General features: G+C 40.1%; 1 protein-coding gene across 1 annotated transcript in view; it reads right to left on the minus strand.

Annotated features, from left to right (window-relative positions):
* trabd2a (TraB domain containing 2A) overlaps window positions 1-25782 on the minus strand; it is a 60493-nt gene that overhangs the window by 25519 nt on the left and 9192 nt on the right. The window contains exons 3-4 of the mRNA XM_028602310.1: window positions 4978-5124; window positions 4351-4525 (exon numbers count right to left, since the gene is read on the minus strand). Coding sequence (XP_028458111.1) covers window positions 4351-4525; window positions 4978-5124 — 322 coding nt within the window. The remainder of the gene's footprint in view (window positions 1-4350; window positions 4526-4977; window positions 5125-25782) is intronic.

The raw sequence follows: 25782 nt of genomic DNA on the forward strand, positions 1-25782 counted from the left end.
ACGATTTTGCTGACTAATTAAATACTTGATTTACATATGGGAAATCTAAATCTAAAATAGTTTCTCACAAACAAACTGCATCTTGTAATGTGCTGTTCCTCTTCCAGGGTGTTTACTGATTTGGCACCAAGGTGTAAATGACTCTTGACAAATGGCACGTGGTTCTAGAGACAAAAAAAAAGTCCTACAGAGGGCATTCTGTCTAAGCCCTAACTACCTTAGTAACAAATACCGTAGGAACCCTGATAGATGTCTGTATACTATGATAAAAAATGTATAGACTTTGCTTTTTCTTATCTAATGATGGCTCGAGACTTGGTCCACAAAGTGCAAACGAGACAGAATGAGTGTGTGTGTGTGTGTGTGTGTGTGTGTGTGTGTGTGTGTGTGTGTGTGTGTGTGTGTGTGTGTGTGTGAGATGCTGTAGGCAAATGAAAAATCATTTAGGGTTAGAAAACGTTAGCTCTGGTTTGGCAGTGTGAGACTGTCAGCCATTAATGCGTTTCCCAAAACCCCAAAATATAACTAAATGTTTCTTCCCCATAGACACAGATAAGAAGGAAAAACTGCACATGTATCCCCTTTTAATACTACATGATCTTATGGTTGTGGAGTTCAGCTTCTTCCAATTATGATTTTATAACATTTCTGCTTCATATGACACAAAGTTATTCAAGTACAGATCAAGATTGGTGATCTCAGAGCATTGTCTTTTACTGCAGCAACAACGAATAGCAAAACACATTTCATTTAAAAAAGGATTAACAGTGCAGGTTCATGGTCATGTTTGTATGATGGCCTTTTTGGCAAATACGTTGACAGCGTTTTCCTTATTAGATTAAAAGTTGATGCGTTTTACTTTTTTAGATGCTTACTGTCATCAATCCTAACAACAAACATTAGGCTTCCATTAACATTACATCACTAGGATACCAAAACACGTTTACTCTCAACTCTAATGATATCTTAAGTTTCCTTTGACAAAGCACAATCTGCATCCAACCAGGCAATTTGACAGGGACAAAATTATTATGTATAAACTGTTTTGTTAACTTGTTGTGGCAATAAAGCTTATCATGGGGAAAAATGAAAACCCTCAACAATTTTCCACATAGGTCAGTCAGGAATCTGTTGGCCAATCCCTGCAGGGTAATGGGATCATTACTCGGGAAGAGAAGTATGCTAAATATGTGGCTAATTCTTCTGAATCCGATTTTGTTTGAAGTCTGGATGAATTTCAAGGAATCATGATTTACCTAAAGCATTACAATTTAGGTTCTTTCCAAGTTCCTGGTCACTGCAACGTGTCACACTGACAGTTCAGTAAATTACTGTATTAGCTAAAAAACAAATACAAAATGCACAAAAGAAAATAATCACATCCTGAACCTGTCGAGACGTCCTTTTGCACAGATTCGGAGAGACATGAGATGGTCACCGATAAGACTGCTCTCACACCTGATTGTAACAGGGAAGTTGAGTATGCCGACATAATGGGTTCCATTGTAGTGTGTGTGTGTGTGTGTGTGTCTATGTGTGTGTGTGTGTGTGTGTGTCCTCTGACCCCTCCAGGGATAATTAAGGACACATTTTATCCAGGTCTGTCTTGGGGGCTGGGGAGTATGTGTGCATGTGTGTGCGTACATTTTTTGTGTGTGTGTTTGTGTGTGTGTTCATGCATATGCACATGTGCGTGAACCCTAATGTGCCCCATCCCGTTCCTTGTACTTGCCGACCCAACCTGCCCTCCGTATGTCTAAGACTAGTGCTTCTGGGCTGATTGCCCGTATCGCTTTCACTCACCGGTTCACACACACACACACACACACACACACACACACACACACACACACACACACACACACACACACACCTTTTTAGACCAAGCCCTTGTAAAGGCACCTCCTCAGGGACGCTCCGTGAAATGTACTCCTTGTTAGGGCTTGAGTGTGCATGTGTGTGTGTGTGTGTGTGTGTGTGTGTGTGTGTGTGTGTGTCTGCTTTCCCTCAGCTGTTTCCTGCCAGCTCGGAGAGCAACAGACTGTGAAGGCCTCTCTCTCTGCTCACACTGTGCTGCTTCTAAATGACCAAAGAAACTTTGGATGAGGACGTTTCTGACGATGTCATCACAAGGAAAATCTGACTGAAATTGATGGCACTAAAATTTGATCCTCTCTCCTCCATACATATCCTATAATGAGCTAAATCAAATTTGGGGCAAACTGATTTTTTTCCAAAGTGTATGTGCCATTGACTGTAAGAATATCATAAATTGTCTTACAGTAAGACTTTTATGGTTTCACATTATGAACGTCAACTTCCAAGTCCATATTGTGCCATTTACGTGTACATGTTATGAACTACACATTTATGACATAGAGAGTTCCAGATGTAAAGTTTAAAATTGATTTATGAACACTTGAGTAGAAGTCATTTTAAGAGATGATTTAAAATACAAGTATAAATATAAATATGTCAATAAATAAAAAAGGTAATTTGAGCTGCGACGATGGTCAACAGTAATTCAGTTGCAAATCAATAATAGATTCATTGTTTCAGTTACTTTTCATAGAAAAATTTGTAGTTTTCAGCTTAAAATATTTATATTTGATGCTTCTCTGTGTCATATTTGATAGAAAATGAAATATATTTGGGGTTTGAACTGTTGGTGAATTAAAACAGGCAATTTGAATACATCACCCTGAGCTGCGGAAAAAAATTATAAAGGCCATTTTTCACTATTTTCTGACATTTTATAGACAAAATCATTAATCAAGAAAAGATTAATCAATAATGAAAATAATTGTTAGGTGCAGCCCTATAAATGATGTTCCTCAATTAAATAATTAAAATGTCTTAATACCGTATTTACTGCAACAGGTACCCTGCTAGAAACAAAATAAAATAAACTTTGTAGACATCGGGCGAGAACAACTAAAACTACTTATTCATGGGAATGGTAATTAACCTGCAGATGTAATTTACATTTAAAGTTTATCTGTAGGCTTGTAGCATTTGTATTCTTTCTTCTGCTATCCAGTGCATCATTTATTTGAAATGGTCCACGCAAACATATTAATTTAAAGTATGTACATATAGTGTTATGGTTAATGTTTTCTTTCATAAAGACATACAAATGAAATAATTATCTAGACTGGAAACCTACCTGAGCAAATGATAAAACAGCCTTGTCTTCTTTATTAGTTGTGAGCAATGCTTTGATTAAACAACCACAGGGCAAAGAATGTCTGCCTTAGATGTACATTGTCCAACCAAGAAACATGAATGCACTCACACACACACAAACACAGACACAGACACACACACACACACACACACACACACACACACACACACACACACACACACACACACACACACACACACACACACACACACACACACACACACACACACACACACACACACACACACACACACACACACACACAGGCATCCACGCTGTTATCTGGTCTCTTTATCCTCCCTGTTTTAAGTCATGTCTCTTATCAGGTGGGTTCTACTTATGAGGATGCAGCATAGTTATAAAGGAATTCAAAGAATTGAACTGACATTTGTACAACTATGTGAAAGGACTCAAACAGGCCACATGTCTGTTTCTGGTCAGTCCTGAACTGATAAAAGGATGTTTTATTGCTTTGGAGAAACATCCAACACAACTCTGGTTTATTTGGCCCCTGAGCTGATAAAGTTGTAGATCAATGGTTTAGTCTAGTCTAGTCTAGTTTAGTGAGTTAAGTTTCTGATTAATTGCAGGGCTGCTCATCAACAGAAAAAATAAAAAAATAAAAAACAATGAGAGAGGAAACAGAAAAATGGGAATTTGTCATAAAAGGCAAGTAAAAGAAGTGTCCTGGGAAACAAGGTAGAAAAAAGACAGAACATTGTATTTCTCACATCCATTAAAGAAAAGAAGGATTGTCGATTGTTTTATATGTACATTTATATTATATACTATATTTCTTTATCTTAAAGGAGCTGTATTGCCTTGCAGATTATAAAGAGAAAAGTTAATCAGCTGGGATTTCTGTCTCCACTTTCTGTTCTGTTGTCTTTGTTTTTCTCTTTCTCTACATGAGTTGGCTAAGCTGCTCAGTTTGTTAAGCTCTCATTTGCAGAGGTGCTCTTCTAACAAAAAGAGGAATACAAGTAATCTTATTAAGTGCTTTGCTGAATGGTGACTAATAAAGACCTTCGTGTTATATATTTATTTGACATTTTAGGCCAAAACACTGGCGTCTGTGGAGATGATGCTTTAATACCGCTGAAATGTTATTCGGTGTTTCTTTATCCCATTTTATTCCTTTAGACTGTGTAATTAACACCAACCTGCTCCAAAGGCGAAAAAGAAGCTCTTGTCAGGGTGTTCCTCTAGCAGTGCCTTGACCCTTTTCCCCATCCTCTCGTTCCTCTTGTAGATGAGTTCCTGTCGAAAGTAGCTGTCTATTTCCTGGGCGGTCTCCTGCTCGCTGGGTGGCAGTGTCACATTATTGAAGTTAGGAACCTGCAGGGGTGATGTTTCAGTTAGGCCACAGAGGTGAAAAGGAGAAGGGATTTCTTTTGTTTTGTCTTTCCCAGCACTTTCAATCAATTTTCACAAATGAAAAAGAAATTCTAAGAAAGAATTACTCTAAAATGTGTATTTGAACTGACCAAGGTGCACAGGGATTGTTAGGAGGAAGAACAGCAAATAATAAAGAGAAAGACACAGCAAGGATGGTGGAAGGAAGAACAGAAGAACTAAATTGGCGATAGTATGGAGAATCTGGTAGAAGGTAGAGTGTATGGAGAAGGTGTGGGGGATGAAAGGTCGGTCAGAGGGTTAGGGGTTGAGGTGAAAGGTCAAGGGTCGTGTCACTGGGGACACTCCAAAAGGTTAAGGGGTCAAAATAACTCTTAGTTTATTAACTAAAGGGAAAGTAGGTAAAGTCCACTGCTGCATAAGATAAGACCTACCTGTGAGGTGTCATGATTGAAGATGATGGAGTTGAGATCTCCACAGTTGTAGTGTCTGATGAGGTCTTCGGTGGTGTACGGGACCTGTAGGCTCCCTGCCCTTAAAGACTCCTGCTGTAATAGCGTCTGGTTCAGGGCAAAGATCACCTAGAAGGAGACAACAACAATTTATTATTGATCTGTGGATTTTTTTTTTACCTAGAAGACCCAAGTGCTCTCTGGCCTTGCAAATGTCAAAGTTGTACTGATTCAGCAAGAGCAAGTAAACGTAGAATAATTTGACTTGATAGTATGGATGCAACTAACTAAAATGAACCTAGGGTTTAATTACATATGTGTACCGAGTCGACCGTTCTCTGGGATATGTTTTCATGCTAATCGAATGTGACCAGTTTCATTGCAAACCGCTAATTAGCTTATAACCACGGTAGTATAATGAGGGTCCCTACATGTAAACCGAAGCATTGAGAACTTTGTAAGTGTACAGATAGTTTATTAAAAAGACAGTTTAGAAAGACTGTACCGTTCATGTATACGGGCGGGCGCCATCTTGGGAGAGCAGTCACGACCAGTCGAACAACGAACGCTGTACTTGAGCTATGTTACTGGTTACTAGTTGCACGGCGTGGAAGTAGAAGTGTGGTGCAATTTTGAGCCTTGTTAGTGGTATAGAAATAGCGATTTCTTTTTACTTTACCCTCTGCCTCGACGACTAGCAATACAAGCTAATTAGCGGTTTGCGATGAAACTGGTCACATTCGATTAGCATAAAAACATATCCCAGAGAACGGTCGACTCAGTATATGTATTTAACCCCTAGGTTCATTTTGCGCCGGATTTGTCCTTTAATTTACAGGATTAATAAAGTAAGGTTAAGTAACCTTGCTCATGATCACCTGTTTCAAAAGTATAAAATGTTGACTCAAGTTAAAGAACTTCCTTGAGTTAAGTGGTCATTTATGCTCATGCTCATGTTTCCGACTCTGAAGGGGGATTATAGATGGATGCTGTGAAGTTAAAATAGGTTTCAAGTAGAAGATTTGTTTCATCTGTTACAGCCAATCACAGATGCAAACATATCCAAACAGTCTGCAATCATGGTAGCAGCTCTGTGAGACCGTCCTGACAACCGTCCTGACAACTGGATACCTTTAAGAGCGTGTCCCTAAAAAACAAAGCGTTTTTAAAAGCGGCTCCTGCCACCCGGTGGTTACTGCCAGTTCAGGACGGTGAACTCTGGGCGTCAGAGCAAGATCTGGGCAACCTCTTTATACCCCTACCCCCGCGATCAAAACCGCTTCCCCCTTTGCCTCATTGAAATGACTGGAAGCGCAGAGTAAGCTTGAGGCGGTGTGAAAGCCCCTTTAGTTTAGTTTGCTAATAAGCACTAAACGCACACTGCATTTGAAGCTGATGGTAATATCACTAGTTTTGCAGGTATCTGGTTATAAAGTATTGGAAAAATTTGATTTTTTAACAAAGTTATTAAGGACTCGTCCTGATGGAAACATGAATGTCTGTATCCATCCAATATTTGTGTAGAACCATATGTGAACCATATGGTGGCCCTAGAAGAAAGGTCAGAGGATCCAAAATCGGAAGGAGTCTGGGATGAATGTATTAACAAAATGTCATCTCAATCTGTCCAATAGTTTTGGAAATATTTCAGTCTGGACCAAAGTGGTGGGACAACCAACTGACCAGCCAAAACAAATATTGCCACCACTCCAGCTATGCTGCTAGCATGGCTAAAATTCAGAAATACGCACACATATCATTTTAATACACAATCTTAAGTGGCAAAAGCCCAGATGTGATCTAAAACCCAACAGGTAGTAACAAGTATTTAGATTTTCTATAATATATTCTCCAACTAACTATTATAGCAAAGGAGACCGTTTGGGTTTTTCCTGCACAAACCCTCTGTGCTCTGCTGCAGAGATTCAGCTATTGTGCGAGCGTGAAATCAGCCAGTGTTTGGTGAGAGGACCCTGGTGAGCCTGCCGCCTATGATCAGTGCCGCGGGGACACACATATGCATACATGCACACCAATACACATTAAACACACACTCTGAAGGTTCTATGGTCTCAACACACAAACGCAAGACTGAGACACACAGAAACCACCGCCACTCACCTCAGCACATGCTCTCCCTCTGATCTATTTACCCCCACACACACACACACACACACACCACACACACACACACACACACACACACACATGCACACCTTTCACCCTGCAGCTATTGATCTTGAGTCCAATAAAAGAGGAAAGTTTGTATGGCTTATTTGTTTCTCAATGGGAGCAATCAGTCAAAGTGAAGATGTGTTTTGTCAGCTGTGGAACTATGTAAATGTATCTACAGTATGTCTGCATGTTTTTACAATTCAGTATGCATCTGTGTATGTATTCGTTCGTGTGTGTGTGTGTGTGTGTGTGTGTGTGTGTGTGTGTGTGTGTGTGTGCGTGCTGGCGTGTGCGCGTGTACGCTCAGATCTTTGTTAAATGAATTCTGTATTGATATGCATACCCGTATGCCAACCAGGCCAACCCAAGCGGCTGTTTTCTTTTTTTCATGTTCTGTTTTCTAAGGTGCTCTGATGACACTTTTCTCTCTCGGCTGGCCCATTGTGGGAGCCTCGGTATAGCAGAGGAGAGGAGGAGAAGAGGGCAGCCTGGAGCAGATGCCTTCTTGTCAGGGGACAAAGAACCCCTCCGTCAGCCTCTCTTCTCCTCTCCCCTGCGCTCCATCCAGCTTTCATCGGCCGCGCATCAAAGTAGCGCTCTGCATATGAAAAGGGCCCCGTCTTTATGCCACGCAAATTAGCCTATCGCCGCCCCTCCCCGACTCATTTCACAAAAACACCCTCACATCTGTGCCACGTCCGTGAAGGAAGGCCCTCATCTGCAGGGTCTCCCCTTTTTCTGAGCTCTCTCTTCTCCTCTTTCTCCGCTTGCCGTGCCTTTCAGCCCCTTAAATTATGGCTGTGAAGGGAGGAGGCGGAGGGGGAGAGAGAGGGGGAGGATCAGCCATAGCCAGATAAAAAGGAGAGTTAAAAAAAAAAAGTGAGAGGTTAAGGGATGGAAAGAGATAGAAAGAAAACACAAGCAAGAAAGTGAGGAAGGATACAGAAAACAGGAGCGGCGAGTTGGAGTGAAAGAAAGAAAACCTTAATGAATGATTTCTTTCTTTCCGCTGTGATCCTCCTCTTCTGTTAGTGCACTGTGGGTCAGCGGGTGCATTTTCCCACTCGGCTCCTTTCATCAGGTCCCACTGTTTCTTCTTCTTCTTCTCCTCCACTGCTGCCCCCATCAGCACGCACACACAGACACACAGACACACCCCTTGCTGATATCAAAGCAAGCGCAGCCAGTGAAAGTCAATAATTGTCCTTTGTCATGGAAATGTCCCCTCTTATTGAGATTGAGTGGGGTGGGTGTGTGCATCCAGAGCAAACATCATCACAGTCAGATTCCCACATGTGGAGATTTGGAGTGTTCGGTGGCTCGGCTGAAAAAACTCTTGCTGCTCTCTCTCTGAAGTGTGTTGGCTCAGCTTAGGATTTGCAAGAAAAGTAGCAAGCATGCTTAGTGGAGTGTCTCTGAGAAGAGGTTACATTAATTGCATTTATGAAATGTTGGCTCACTTTCCAACAATCGTTATTCTGTTGAGAATATCCACTTAGCAACTGTACGCACTAGGGCCAATTATCAATTTGCCAGCAGCAGCATCATTAGAAGTGAGACATGTCAACCTGTTTTCACAGTTCCACAAAAGCAGACACACTTAACACAAGCACCTCCACCATACCAGTTCAGCAGTTATAGTGAGTAGTAGCGCTGTTACTTTTTCTTTGAAAATCATTTGAACATGTAAAAAGTGGATCTATTCAAATTTAAATGTCATACAGTAGTCTATAAAGACAACGGACAATTGTAATTAATTTTTTTCTACCCCAATGAGGTCTCACAAATGTTCCCGTCATTGCACCATTACCAAGCTGATATCATGTAGTGTGAACCTTTTTTCATTGCGACGACAACAAATGTGAGGCTTGTGAGGAAAAGCGGGGTGCCATAAATGAACAGAACAACGTCAATTTGGCAACGTAGTTCAGATTTAGGGGATGAAATCTATGGGATGAAATTTGAACTATTTACTGTATGTTTTAGTTGTAATTCATCACTCAGCCCTACTGAGGAGAAAGCCCACTTTTAACAGCAGGACAGCATGACGGCACGACAGCATGACGCCACGATAGCCTGCGACGCTCAAACCGCTGTTCAACATCAGACTGCTTTCATGCCATGTCAGTTTCATCCCCAGTAGGCTATAATATTTCAAACTCAACACTGCCGTCTAATAGATAAGATAACTTCAGGTATTTGCAACACATTTTGTCTGTATATAAATGTATAGTGTATGTAAACTGTATCTGAGGTCCTGTCACAGTATGAATCTGGTGCAATGTGAGCAGCTCGTAAACACCAAGATAAACTCCTTGTATGGTAAAGCCGCAGGCTAATTGATGTTATTCTGATTGTACGTGCTTACACTTGGAGTTGGAGAATGTGTCAGTAACATTTCCAATTTAATTTCGTAGGAAACTAAAGAGGAGCGTGTGTTTGCCTGCATGCAACTATCTTTCTCTTGGTGAGTGTGTTTTTTCTGAATGATTGTGTGTGCGTGAGCAGAAAAACTTGTCTCTGTGTTGAAACAAGAGTTTCAAAAGTAACCTGTCCACACTTTGTTGACGAACCATGTGCTCAGACAGCCACACACACACACACACACACACACACACACACACACACACACACACACACACACACAGCACTTGCAGCCAATTCAATGAGCCTTGGCCATCTCCCAAGTACAAATGAAGACTTCCATCAGCTCCTCTGTTTCCTCCTGACTCCCTGATAATATCAGAGTAACACAACTCTCTCTCTAAATGAATCGCATTTTCTTTGTACTGTCCGTATTATGGTGAGTTAAGAACACAGACCTTACATGAAACATCTGTCCAAAATCCTGAAACGTTCTGGTGCACGGATGATGACCAATTGGAGTGGTTGTTTAAATTGAATATATATAAGTTGGCGACTTTGTTTCTAAAGCTTGGCAAAAAAGACTAGAAGGTTTAATTGTTAAGGGTATGTTGTTACTTTGGCATCTTGTCCTTTGTCGTAATTAATTGTGTGTCTTGTAATGTGGGCTGGGCATATTTTGTTGTATGCATGACACAATAATAAAATTATTCATTCATTCATTCATCATATAGCGTGAGATGTAAGAGAGAGAGAGAGAGAGAGTGGGGAGAGCAGTCTATCATTTCTACCAGGAAGCAGCAGAGAAAGAAACACAACAGCTGAGAGAGAGAGGGAAAGACAGACAGAAAGAGAGAGATAATGAGAGAAATGGACTCTAAGTACTGATGTTATCAATGAAATGTCAGAGGAGGAGAGCATGAAGACAGACAGAAATAGACAGAGATAGGGATTCTGAGTTACTGTATGAGTGATGTTATCAGTGAAATGTTAGTCGGAGCAGTCGGCCTTAAAAACAAGACCTAGGAGAACAGCAGCCCTGCCAGGGTTTTACAGAGACTCTGTCCTCAGGTAGTCCCATATGTATTTACACGCCAACACCTGCTTATTTGACTACATTGTTTAATTTGAACTGCAGGAAGTAACTTGTCCTCTATTTCATCTTCCAGGTGATGTGGGGGTTAAGGGGCTGATTTTAGCAGCGGATTTCAGGGCTGATTATAACAAATCGCATAGGACCCAATACGTGATGAGGTCATAGGTCACAGTTGTCCATGCTGAAGGTTTTCTAGTTTTTTTTAAATATTTGCACCCATAACCCTAACATCGATAATGTTGCCTAAACACTGTCCACTTTTACTTGATTATTTGACTAATCTGTCGTTTTGGTCTTAGTCATTTTTTTAATGCTTTTTCATGCTGAATTACTTATTTCCGAGAAACATATCAGCACATCTCAGATTTAAAGTGATGCTTTTGCATTACGCTTTGTGGGGAAACTCAGTTTTAAAGAGTTGTCGATTAAATCAACTAATAGATTAGTTGACGAAATCAGATGAGTGTTCTAAGAATTTCTTTAGTCGAGGATAGCCCTACTAAAAAGAGCCGATGAAAGAATAAAATAACAATCTGCCATACGATGCCAACATTTGGTACTAAACAGTTTTCGTTACTCTGTGCTACGGATCACTACAGTATTGAGGTTCAATAGCCAGCCCTAATCACTTCTTCTTCCTCTTTGTTTAGTTTTATGGCAACTGGCAAACAATGAAATAAGGTATTACTGCCGCTGTTTTGGGAAGGACGGCCACTTTTGACTAATTTTGTGGCTCTTGACTTTGTCAGAAAACTGTAAAGTAAAATTATATTAAATAACTACACCTCCTATAGCGAGGCTAATGGCAGTTCCTAGTTTGAACATACCGATAAACATTGGAGTTGATTTGCTGCACAAGTGGTTTGAGAAGTTTCTATTGACAATTTTTACACAGCCACGAGATTGGGTCTGCATTGGAAACCATTGTAACTCTTGTGAATCTAAGCTGACAGCACCTCTGACAGAAGTGAGCTCAAAAATCTTTCAGAGTCACCTCTAAAGCCTCCAGGTAATGACGATTTGGAATACCAAAGACATTTGGTGGAGTATTCCCCTAGCATAATTGAAGTTTCTTTTTTGAAGTTTCTTTTTTTTTTAATTCTTCAACAAATGTGTTTTTGGTGGTGGGAAATGCAAATGCTGCTTATTAGGGACAGGGGAAATGTAAAAAATATAGTAATTTATAAAGAAATTACTGTCAAAAGTAGCTAATGGGTAATGCAGCTGCAACACATAGTCACAGCTTCATTCAGCAGGTATTCACTGGCATTCACAGACACACACACACGCATAAATCTCTCACCACTGCACAAGTGAGCTTTTACTTTCTCGCTGAAACCCCACCATTTAAACAGACACACACACACACACAAACCCACCCACCCACACACACAAACACACACACACACACACACACACACACACCTGTCAGTTATCTATAATGTTTTTACACTTCATCACTATATCCTTCCCCATCTACCTCTTTTTCCTCCCATCTCCCTCTTTTCTCTCCTCCAATCCCTCTTTCCAACTCCCTCCTGAGTTTTCTCCTCCTCCGCCACCTCCGACTGGGCCAATGGCTTTCGCTCCTCCATTCATCCTTCCATCATTTCACTCCCTTCCTCTCCCTTTTGATCCTGTACATTCCCTCCCTCTCTCTCCTCCTGTGCCTCCTTCCATCCATCTATCCCTCCCTTTCTCTCTCCTTTGATCCTATACATCCCCTCTATCAGCCAGGTCTTTAAAGATTTGACCCCTGCATTCCTCAGCTCACTCATGATGTGTGTGTGTGTGTGTGTGTGTGTGTGTGTGTGTGTGTGTGTGTGTGTGTGTGTGTGCATTTAAGTGTGTGTACACCTGTACAAGATTAGGGCTTTTCGCTACATATTTTTGTATGTGCATGTATGTGTCTGTCCATGTACTCATGAACGTGTGTGTGTGTGCGTGCGTGGGTGCGTGCGTGCGTGCGTGCGCGTGCGTGCGTGCGTGCGTGCGTGCGTGTGTGTGTGTTTAAATGCTTCATCATTGTGGATTACCGCAGCCTCTGCTGAGCTCAAAGCAATCCTTTGAAGATAGCTTTATTAATTTTCAAATATGAGACAAAAGAAAGGAAATAAGGGGCCTACATTTCCTACACAGGAGAGTAGGAAAATATGAAACACAAAAGACAAAAAGAAAGCTGATGATTTCATCGCCCAGCCACACAGAGAAAAATCCCTTTGACAATAATGATGACCAAAAATAGTTTTTCCTCCTCTTTTTGAAAGGAAAATCCATCCTCTGGCATAACTGATATATCGTATTCCTTTTGATCTTGTCAAGTTCAATCAATGAATGTTGACACGAACAGCTCTCTCAGACAGACAGCTGAGGTCAGTGCACAAAATGTGAAAAAATGGGTTTTGACTGGACAGGATATATTTAAGCAGGGGTTATTATTTTTATTGATTACTCAGTCAGTATTCAATCAATCTTTGAATCTTTAAAATGTGTGAAAAGCCCACAATGACGTCTTCATATTGCTTGTTTCAGCTGATCGACAGTCCGAAACCCAAAGATAATCAATTTTGAACTTGAAAATTGACATTACAAAAGGCCGTCTTTTTTAAAATGATTTTAAATCCCATGACATCAAACTGTCATAATGATTTGTATTGTTTTATGTATCCAATGTTCAAGTCTGTGTGCACACTATCTTCCACCATGTCTTCGAGACACATTTCCCTTTGAGACATTATAGGTAAAGGAAAAGATTAATTGATTATCAGATGTATTGGTGATTATTTCAGTTGTCAGTCCACTAAGTAGTTGTAAGCATCTATAGGGACATTTTAAGTAATGTACAGTTTACACACTTAACAACACTTTACACTTTACAACACTTTTAAGTTTACAACACTTAAAACATAAAGACAAATTTATATTACTTTGTATTACAACTGCATTTTATATTGTCAAGTCTAAAATAACAAATACATCAATAAATATGATCTGCTGACAGTGTATGCCTATGAATGCTAAACTGGGGGTTTGTTACAATGAACATTTGATCCGCGAACAAATCTCTCTCTCTCTCTCTCTCTCTCTCTCTCTCTCTCTCTCTCTCTCTCTCTCTCTCTCTCTCTCTCTCTCTCTCTCTCTCTCTCTCTCACCCTGTAAAAACATTCTTGTGGGGTGCATTTACCCTGGTGCCCGGACGCAGCCAAATATTTAGGCTGTCACAGGGAATCAGCCTCAAACCAAATGGCTGGAGGTCTCTCTCTCTCTCTGTGTGTGTGTGTGTGTGTGTACTGGGGATTGTGGTGATTGAAATGTCAACTTCTCAAACCCCCCACTCTCGTGCTGCACTACACAGCGAACAAGCTGCACATGAGTCCCAACCAACACACCCTGAGACACAGACATGCCAACATGTGTACACATCTCTCATGATAAAGCACTGAATGACAAATGAATGAAAATTGAAAGACATGAAGACATGAAGGGTCACTCACAGTCAGTGATTAGCAACAATTCTGATATTTGATATAATTGTTAAGAACAAATGCCAAATATTTGGTGGGTTCAGCTTCTCAAATGATTTACGTCATTGAGAATTGAAAGTCTTAGACAAAACTAGCAGTTCCAAGGTGTCATCTTGAGCTCTTTGAACTGTTTTCTGACATTTTATAGACTGAATAATTAATGAATGAAAAGTCAGTGACAGATTAATCAGTAATCAATATAATAAAACCAATATACATATTTTAGACACTAATCTCAGTTGATAGAATCATCTGATTATCAATTGAAGAAAAAAAGTGTCAACATGAGATGAGTTCTAAGCCTGACAACATACAAAAGTTAATTCCTTCATTATTATATTAGTATGCAAATAATTGTAGAAACACACTACGGTGGCACCTGTCATCCCACACTCTGTGACCAAACCTTCGAGAGAAGAGTTTGTGAGAGTTGGCAACCACAGATATCTACTGTACACAGACTTTCCCTCCCTCTCCCTCTCCCTCTCCCTCTCCCAGCAGCCGGCCAGCTACTCAGCCCATCAGTCCACTAAGAAACAACACAAGGGTCTTAAAAACACAGCGAGCCACAAGGAAAACAGCCATCAATCTACATGGCTTGTCTGTCGACTGAAGGAACGCTGTTAATCTTCAGGACGGCACGAGTCAAGAACAACACTGTTTCATGCCGAGATTCAAACCAATACAGCTGCGAGCACTTAGTGTGGATACACACTGACCATCCGAGTATTCACACTGTGTGTGTGTGTGTGTGTGTTGTCACGCAAACAGAGAAAGAGGAGCAAATAATATCAAGATTATCCGCATTCACGCATGAAAATGTAGCCAAGTTGCAACCACTGACAGCACCAAAGATTCATCATCACCTGCTAACTGACACTATATTACTTTTGGGAGTACTTTTAGGATGGTTCATATTTCATTCATTGTTATTCTTTATTAATTATGTCATGCATGTGAATGCGAAGGGCACAAGGTAAGTATATAGTGTGAATCTTTCTTTGTGATAATGTACCAATTAGCAACCAACATCGTTAGGTTAACTCAGAGTACATTTTATTATGTTATTATTCTCTATGACAGACAGAATATTAGAGCCACTGTTTCAGGAATAAAGTCATAATATTTTGAGGGAATAAAGGTAATAATTCAATAAAGTATCTTTTGACACCTAAAAGATGCTAGACTGGTCACCTGTTTACTACGACAGTATTCAAATGTATTCTTTCTCAAAAAAATATTATGACTTAATTCTCATGAGGTTTTTTAACATTAATATGCGTTCCCCCAGCCTGCCTATGGTCCCCCAGTGGCTAGAAATGGTGATAGGTGTAAACCGAGCCCTGGGTAGCTCAGATGGGCCGATCTGGAATCTTCTCCTTATGAGGTCATAAGGAGCAAGGTTACCTCCCCTTTCTCTGCTTCTCCCGCCCAGAGAATTTGGCCCACCCATGAGAGAGAGACATCATGGCTTGCAAACGAGCAAAGTGGCAGTTGGTCAAGGCCACACCCTCACCCTCTACTGGCTCTAGCGGCTGTAATTCTGCACCAAGGCTGAATTTCGGGAAAGAGACTTCAGATACAGTATTAGGGGACCATTAAGGTCTATATAAAAGCATCCAAAGAGCATCATGTCATGGGACCTTTAAAGGGGAACTATGCAGTTTTTTTTTAACTTAATTTATCTTAACTGAACAGCTTCGGAGTCATTGGAATGGTTATATGACTTTTTCGAGTTGAATGGCGGTGGTCTCGCTCCCCCATATCGCCTGTGAGCTGAAAAACCACCCTTGCAATTTTGGGCTGGCGAGTCGCCGGCCTCAGCGTCAGGAAGCATTGCGTGATAACAGGTCTCACGATGCAACAAATTGCACTGCACGCATACGCCCATTCAGGAACTGGCTAACAAGGTAGCGATGGAGTTTGTCACACTATCGTCATGGCTGAGCCGGCAAAAAAGAACACAAAAGCTAGGAAAGCATTGTCGGAGGAACAGAGAAAGAGGAAACAGCAGACTGACAGAGCGAGGAGTCAGACACAAGTAAACATAGGAGCTGCCAAATATCTATTCTGAAGCTGTAGGAGGAGCTATATAGAGAAACCTGTGAGCAAAAAGCAAAATCTCCTACTGCAAAGGATGATGGGTAAATGTTGTTAAGGCAACATGTTCTCAATCAGCTCTGACAGCAGTGCCAGAAATCAATCTCCAACTTCTTGACTGCGCAGAAGTCAGATAGAGAGACAGCAGGAATCAAAAACCCACACAGCGGTATTTACGAGTGCAATTCCCTTTAAACCACTGGCCCAGACTCAGACCCAAAGCACCGCTGGCAAACACAACTGAACGGGTTTGCACACACACACTAGCACTCCATGCATGTAAACACTTTCCGTCAGCTTGCATCTGTTCCCTTGCTCTAAACAACAACACTGACTCAAAGCACAAGACACTCGACCTTTAAGCAACAGTAGAAACATCCAAACCATCTGAGGAATGCATCTGTTTATTGTGGGCAAAAGACTAATCAATAAAGGAGACAAAAGGGTTGAGAGGGATAAACAGCAGGCAAAATCAATATTCAGAGACAGACGGTGGGAGGAAGGAGAGGAAAAAAAGAGAAAATGATCAAGAGGTATAGGTGGAAAGATGGAAAGACAGAGAGAGAGCGAGACAGAGGGAAGAGCGAGATAATTGTTGTTGTGCAGACGTCTGCCACGACCCACAACCTCACAACCACAGACTTATAAACAGCCAACAAAATATGAAAAGCATCCAAACATCCTAAATGTGTTGGGAGGTCAGTTTTCAGAAAAGTGTCCCTTTGCATTCACTGAGGATGGTGCTCGCATAAACATGCTGCTGTCATGTGAGGTTACGACCAAAATAACAACTGTCAAAGCTACACTAACGACACAAGATACACACACAAAAAAAAGATTTCCACTAATTTTAGTTCAGTGTAAGAAGTGCTGTGGTGAAGAGAAAGCACACAGAGATACGGGGACAGAGAGGGGTTTGTATCTGATTTTAGACTACGATTGTGGGATTCAGTTGTAAAGTATTCTTAAAAGAGACCTATTATGCTTTTCCGTATTTTCTGTCATATCTATAATGTTGCAAATTAATTTGTATTTATGGAAAATGTAAATTTTAGGATGTCCTAAGTGGCACTGGACTTGTTTAAAACTTGTTTAAGATCACTCATGTCCCATGCATTTTATGGTACAACTGAGTGAAGCAAAGTGTGATCTTCTACTGTATCTGTTAAATAACAAGTCTCACGCTAGCAGCTCTGTGATGCTATACTGAGGTATAGCAGTGTCTTTGAGCTAAAGTCACATTATCACATAAGTCATTAGTTTTCATCCTCTGGGGACCATGAATGTCTGTACCAATTTTCATGGCAATCCATCCCATAGCTGTTTGGACATTTCACTGAAAACCAAACTGTCCCCCCTCAAGGTGAAGGAAAAGTCAGGGGATCACCAAAGTCAGTGTGTTTCTACCTCTGGGGACCATGAATGTCTGTATCAAATTCCATGGCAATCTATCTAAACGTTGAGATATTTCTTTATGTAACAAAGTGTTGGACAGACCAACATTGCCATCCCTAAAGTCATGCTGTTTGAAAAGTTTAAAAAGTGTTCATATCCATGTGGCCAGTTAGCTCAGTTGGTAGCGCGGGCGCACATATGCAAAGGTTTATTCCTTGACGCAGAAGGTCTAGGGTTCGAATCTGACCTGTGACGGTTTTCCTGCATGTCTCCCCCCCACCCCCTCCCCTTTCATATCTCTCTGCTTTCCTATCCAATAAAGGCAGAAATGCCCCAAAAAATAAATACCACCAAGGTTGTAAAAACCTTTGTAAAGGCACACAGAGAGTGAAACAGAGTGGTGAAATGAGCTAAGAGGCCAAACAGTGGCGTTGCTGTTAAGGTCTCACAGATTTAATGATCTCAGCTACCACAGCTCAGACAAACCCCCAAAACACAAACAGTCTTCTCTGAAAACCTTCATCCACAGCGTGGAACTGACTCTGGGTGGTGGGAGGAATCTGATACACATGTTTATGTAGGTATGTGTTGGTCTGACGTGTGTGGACACTTGCGCAAATGCTTAGTGCGTGTGTGCACGCGTGTGTGTGTGTGTGTGCGCATGTGTGTCTCATGTATATATACAGTAATGGGGAGGAAGAAAGTGTATGAGACAAAAAAAGAGAAATAGCAGCGTCTTCCACAGAAGTCAGAAACATTATCTGCTACTTGCTTCGTAGGAAACTTGAGAGGTAAAAACACAACCACACACCGCAGGTTTATATGATATCTCTTCCTTTCTCTCCTTTACGGCGGCAAAAAAAAAGTGAAAGCAGCAGACCATCACATTTCCAATTGTGTTCAGACCAATATCTGTCAGTCATCCATGAAGCAACAACTATTAATCAAGATGAAACATGTTCCACTGAAAAGATCTTATCTAGAAGCTACAACTACAGGCTGTTAGAGCAGGCAACACTGTTATCAACCGTTTTTAACAAGCTGGACGGAAAAAGTGTGTACTGGTATCAGTAATGGAGTCATGGACTCGGACTCGAGTCGGACTCAAGTCTCTATTCTCAGGACTCGAGTCAGACTCGAGAATCTATTCTCTGGACTCGTGACTTGGACTCGCGGACTGAGGACTCAAGACTTGACTCGGACTCAAGGATATATATAAAATTGGACTTGAGCATTCAGACGTTGGATGAAGTTTCTGACTTTATAGGTTATAAAAATTTGATATAAGATGTTACACTTTTCCTGTTTCGGGCTCCAAGACCAGCCGGGAAGCAGCTGGGGAGACGTTCTATCCAGGGCTGATGTTCTTTTGGGGGTAACACCCTTTACTTCACGACAGTAGGCTTATTAACAAAAGATGAAGCCACCATGTCTTGAGAAGCTTCTTGTTTATTGTTAACCGTTAACTCACTTGACATCGTCTTTGGGATCTCTTTTTTTCTCTCGCTTTTTTCCTCACAGCCACACATGCACTTCTCAGTTGGACACCGCTACTGCTTGCTCTCTTTGCTTGATAACACACTCATTGACTACGTTTACAAGCTGTCAATTTTCGGGTTATGGTCGGGTTATGGTCACTATTCAGGTTTCTGAAACATTCGGAATAACCCGTTTACATGCGTGAGCAGAGAGAGTTACTCCTGTATACATGGAATTTGTAATCAATTGGCAATATCCTGATGTAAACAGCAACCCACGGTTAGCGTCTGGACATACAGACAAACCCTGCTTCACGTAACTTTTCGGTAACCTTCTTATAAATTGTGATTCACCTACACGGATTTTACATCCAATGCTGGAAAGAGCACCGCTAAATGTTGTTTAGAAAAAAGTCACGACTTTTTCAATCGTGACAGTGGTCATTTTTGTTTCAGTGGTGTCATCTTTTATTAGTATATCAGCTCTTTAAAGTAGGGCTGCAATTAACGATTATTTTCATAGTCGATTAATCTGTTGATTTTTTTTCTCGATTAATCGATTAGTTGTTTGGTCTCTGAAATGTAAAAGAATTGTGAAAAAGGTGGATCAGTGTTTTCCAAAAGCCCAAGATGACGTCCTCAAATGTCTTGTTTTGTCCACAACTCATAGATATTCAGTTTACTGTCACAGAGGAGAGAAGAAACTAGAACATATTCACATTTAAGAAGCTGGAATCAAAGAATTTTTACTTTTGTCTTAAAGGTCCCATGGCCAGAGGTGTCAAGTAACGAAGTACAAATACTTCGTTACCTTACTTAGGTAGAAATTTTGGGTATCTATACTTTACTGGAGTAGTTATTTTACAGCATACTTTTTACTTCTATTCCTTACATTTTCACGGAATTATCTGTACTTTCTACTCCTTACATTTTAAAAATAGCCTCGTTACTCATATTTCAGTTTGGCTTGTTTTCATTCCGGCTCATCATCGTTCAAAAAAAACACACACAAAAAACCCTATCCAAATCGCTCCATCCGGATAGAGTGAATTTGATTGTGGTTGGATGAGAAGTATAAACATAGTCATTCCGACACCCTATTGGTTTGTACGCGATCCATCAAACCTGCACAGAACCGGTGCCTTAACGACCGTTATCTACCGGACCGAATAGCAACGTGGATTTCGGTGCCTTATTTAGGTGCCACTTAAATGCCTGCGCTTCTCTCTGATGCTCCTAAAACGGACGTTAGAGGGAACTGAAACATCGCCGCACGGGACGCTAGTTAACACTACAGTTGGCAGCAGCTAACGTTAGCCTACGGTTAGCTAGCAGCTGGAGTAAACACGGTTAAAACGGACAGCTAAACGGTGTAAAGTGTGTCTGTAAGACTCAAAGATAATAAAAAGACTCAAAAATTTACAATAATTTGGAGGGCCCCTGCAATGACTTTGAGGACCCCTTGTTGAAGATCTCTGCCTTACATTACTTTTACTTTTATACTTTAAGTAGTTTTGAAACCAGTACTTTTACACTTTTACTTAAGTAAAAAGCTTGAGTTGATACTTCAACTTCTACAAAAGTCTTTTCAAGTTACAGTCATCTCATAAATCTCAGAGAGCAACTTTGCAGTGTTGGTTGAAAAATTCACCCAAGTGAAAGAAACTCCTTCATTTTACTCCAGGTTCGTGTAAACACACGTGACAGTGTCAAGATATTTGCTTGTCTGAATTTAAGTCTGTGGAGAACAACAAAGTCTCACAAAACTTTCGTATGTCGTGCTCACCTGTGAAATTCCACTTGAGCCACCAAAAATGTGGACGGGAGCCAGAAAGACACAAGTGGATTTATGGGCAGGTTAGCTCAGAAACCATGTGGTTCAACTTTTATAGACTTAAAAATGTTGTATCAGCATCTGTATATTCATGTGAAATCACCCTTATTTTTACTGTGCACGCCACTTTATTACTTAATTTAACATTAATATGATTTTCATTTATATCACTTAGTTTTAGCTTTAGTTAGTAAAAGCATTTTTGAGTGAACTCTATTTGGTATTAATTGGCTCTATTTCTATTAACTAACCAGCTAAAAAGTCTCAGGTTTCAACATTTCTATGCAAAAGTAAAGTTACCTCAAAGCAAATAGTCAAAAAAAAAAAAAAAAAAAAAGAATCCTCTTTCCTTTTACAGTCAAATAACAAACCAATTAAGTCACAAAGTGGCTGCTGCACAAAACCTTTCCACAAGATCCAGGTGACACTCTGCGAGGAAGCACTAACTATTAATCCTCTGTGTGGGAGCTTGTGGACAACTTTGGCCTCGTATTGCTCGGCTGAAGTCCAGCCAGGTTTGGCTCTTTTCTACAGTCTTGATTTAATGCAGACCAGCCACAAACCTGGCCAGTACAGAGAAAGCATATACCAGTAGCAATTTATAAGACTTCATGTCAAACTGTGAAAGGTTAATGTCCCCTATCTTAAAAAAAAATCTTTATCTTTTATTTATTTGCATTTTAATTGGAATAATTGTAGTTGTGCTCATTACTGTGAAACTGTATGACCCTGATTCTCAAAAGTCCAAATCCAGTACATTTAAAAAAAAGTGTAGATATAAGTTTCCGTTAAAATTTTTACTATAAACTGTTAGTTCAGGTGTGCAATTTTCAATTTATGGAACTAAAAGTTGCCTATATGCAAGTAAGTGAGCGTAGGTGGACTAAAGAATGTTTTCTCATTGGTCACTGTACCTCAGCTGAGATGATAGTATCTTTGGCGTCTGATTTTTTTAACATTAGGCTTTGAACAGCGGCATAAAGATTTTCATGACTGATGTACAGGCATGTAAAGAAGATCATTATTCCCACCGTATCAATTAGCTATCATTTCTGGGGACCACCTTTTTTCCGTTAGCATGTAGCCACCGACTTTCTTTTCACACATAGGCAACACGTAACATTGTTTTAATGCAATGTAACCAATCCTGAAGCGCGAACATTACAGCCAAATCCATTCCTACGGGAAAATAGAAGTGTTATGTTGAAGTTGTGGATGCCTTTAACACTTAAGCTACCTCCTATCATTACATTTCCATATTTAAAGTGTGGATGTAGCCTTAATTCACACAATGTGGCAGCATGGAAATTGGTGTTGAATTGACAAATTACTGCATCTGATACAGTATCTCCTTAAGAGAGGATTAAAATAAGTCCCAAAAGTAAGTGTCAATAGTAAATGCTGCATGTGTGAAAGCAACTGACAGCTGTTAGTCAAGTAAATGCTTATCTTATTTAACAAGTTTAATTAACAAGTGACAATGAAAAGCCCAAGAAAGTGATGAATTAATGTTTCAGCCTGCAAAAGATTTATCGGTTTTGTATCATTATGGAAAAAAAGTAATTATCATTAGTCATTGCAAGTTGTGCCCTCTGGAACATGTTAAAACAATGGACACCTCACACCAGGTGTTTTATATGTGTTTTGAATCAAGGATTAACTGAAGTCTGCAGTGTTTTGATGTAACAGGAGAGATATGCTAACCTCAACGTTTACTCTTGTTTTTTACAACTGTATTTTTATACTGTAGCTTACAGCGTACATTTTCTTTTAATACACATGAATTCATATAATTAGTTTTTTTTTCCCCAAAAAGAGCAAGTATGGCACTCCTACATTTTGGTCAGTCACATGCTAATTCAGTGCTTGTTGGTCATAGCTTAGTAATAACAATGACCCCGGGGTCCTGGCCACATTCAGGCCTGCAAAACTCTTAATTTAACACAACAAAAGAAAGAATGATAGGCACCACACAAATTGAAATTAGCATCGTATTGACTCTAATTGCTCTTACGTATAACTTACATTAGCTTTAAATATGGGAAGGCCGCTGTTAGTGAGTGTTAAGTACAATTGTAGATGCTGGGCTTTTATTACTTAAATTAAGGTGGAGGCCCACTGCGAAACAGCAGAATCACAAATGCGTTTCTCTATTGGCCGCCCTCTGCGAGGTTTCACAATCAGATGTTGGAACAGTGAGTGGAAAACGGCCTGCTAAAACAAAGCAGTGGCAGAGATATCTGTTATTTTATCTGCAATTACATGCAGAGTTATCTTTACTTGTTTCATTTGAGTTATTATACATTAATCTTTGTCAAGTCATTGATTCATTAATTAATTAACTTGAGCGTTTCCTTGGACCCATTTGGCCAACTAAAGCATTGCCAGCGAGGTACATCATTTACTGCCAGCTGGCTGTACCGGCCTCAATATGCAGGTTTCTATGACGTTTCAAAAGTGCAGATAAATTGTGGTAATAAGCATCAAGTGACAGGCACTAGATTATTTTACTGTATTGAACATTAGCATGGGTGCAGAGCAATAATCGTGCTACGAGGCTCCTCAGCCTGCACAAGATTTCATGACCCGGTGTTAAGTCAGAGAGACAAGCTATTAAATCCCCATTTGAGCTGCAGAAGCCTGTGTTACACAACCAGGAAAAGCCTGCAGCAGTCTCCAGAAGTCAGACTCCCCTCCACTGGAGTGTGTTACTGTATATACTTTCAAGGATCTAAGCTCTTTTTCTTGGCACGCAGTTGGCACCATCCAGCTGCATCCGATCCGCTTTCAATCAAATACACTTGAAAAACAAAACGTTGCAAATTGGTGGACTTGCACAGGAATGGAAAATCAAATTGGTGAAATTATTTAACCTTGATATGACAGCAGTGAAGAAGAAGGGGGATTTGCTAATGATCATACAAAAAGTGTTTAGTGGAAACGGACATACCCCTAAAAAATAGAAGTAAGGCTGGTTTAAATCCTCTTACAATCTAAACAAACTCACTGGCATTAATGTCTATCAATAGTCCATACAGCAAGCAAATCACACCGATGACCTGGGGCTTCTTTGTTTGGTCACTTCTCTTCATGATGACTTGTTGACAGACCTTACTCTTCAATTTCTGTCTATAAACCTTTTATATATAACTATATATATATATATATATATAGTTATTATTTAGGGTATTTCTTTTTTTTAACGATTTTTTGGAAGTAAAAGGAACTCAGCATCTTTGTCTTTGGTGTCGTGTATCCAGACAGATGGACAGATAATGTCAAGGAAATGTCAGACATCTAATATGTGACTGTTTGGTCAACAGTGGGGAAGAAATCAAGCACCTCAGTGCCACATGAAACCAGGGACTTGAAGGAAGCTGTGAGGACATGTTGGAAAATTCAACCATAGAACTTCATAAACACATACATACAAATGCTCATTCACACACGAACATGAACTCCTGCAAACATGCACAGAAGTGCACATGTGCACACAAACATTCATGCACACACAGACGCAAACAATAATAAACGGATACAGGCAATTATATGAACAACTGCACTGGACAAACACACAGCACACTGCAACTGAACATGGAAAGTTGAGTTCCCTTTGATCAAAGTAGAGTGAAGTCAAATTAAAGGTCGCAAACTATGTATTTGAGGACAAAGACATAATAAGCAACTTGTGAAACAAATCGCTTTCTACAATATGAGGAGGAATACATGTGCAAAAGGTGAGCCTCTTATCATGTGTATTCATCTTAGAGGAAGACTGTTTAAGTGTATGTGAACATATTTGACTTTAATCTAACGCACTGCTCAAACATGGTTTTGAGAAACTGCATGTTTCCTGTTAATATCTCATATGATGACGTGTACTTGGAATATCTTTCATCGGTTTACTAAAACACGTGCACGTGATTAATCATTTGTTTTAATAACAAATGAATATTCCTTAAGCCAAGACAATCATCTGGCAGAGCATGAAAGTCCCATTTCAAATACCTTAATGAGCTTAATACGTTCAAGCACAGGTTAAGATTTATTGCTGTTCTTGTCATTTTTTGGCTGTGTCTACCCATATGAGCACATGTACACATTTCATCACTGCAGGCCATTCTGCTCTGGTGATCACTTAATGAATTGGTTCTTTCCAGTGGGACAAATGAGATTTAATCTGATTTGTTGCCAGGGTATTACTGTGTAATACTGTCATCATGCCAGCATATGTTCTCTCTCTCCCTTACACACAAAAACACACACATTTGCTTTCATCCAAAAATTAGATAAGAAGATTGTTACTACAGGGTTTTTCCTGAATATAGAGGAATTTTTGCCCCCCCCAAAGAGGTTTTAGCCAGCCCCAAAGGAAAATCACCAGCACCAAAATGACAAGAATTGAGAATAAAAATAGCAATTCAAATCCTCTCTAAATGTGTTTAGGAGCAAATTACCAAACAACCGTTAAACAAGCAGAACATAAACTTGAATATGAGAGTCAGACTACCAGACTCCTGATGATTTATTTAAATATGAATTCTTTTTTTACAGACAGTAAAATTAAAAACTTGACTAGGCCTACAAAATGGAGAGCAGTGATGGAGCATTCAATGGAGGGAGAGTGAGGTGTTAGACCTAATTAGTGTATGGGGAGATACTTCAATTCAATCAAAACTATAAAGGATCATACCGTAACCGCTCCGTTTACAAAAAAAAATAGACACACAGACTTCTGTAGTGAATTTGCAGCCGCAAAAGGCCAAAATAGCCAATTTGGCTCTCTTTCTCTTCATTCTTCTCCTCAGCACCTGCTCATTA

This window comes from Perca flavescens, chromosome 16, assembly GCF_004354835.1.
Source record: "Perca flavescens isolate YP-PL-M2 chromosome 16, PFLA_1.0, whole genome shotgun sequence".
NCBI classification, from domain to species: Eukaryota; Metazoa; Chordata; class Actinopteri; order Perciformes; family Percidae; genus Perca; species Perca flavescens.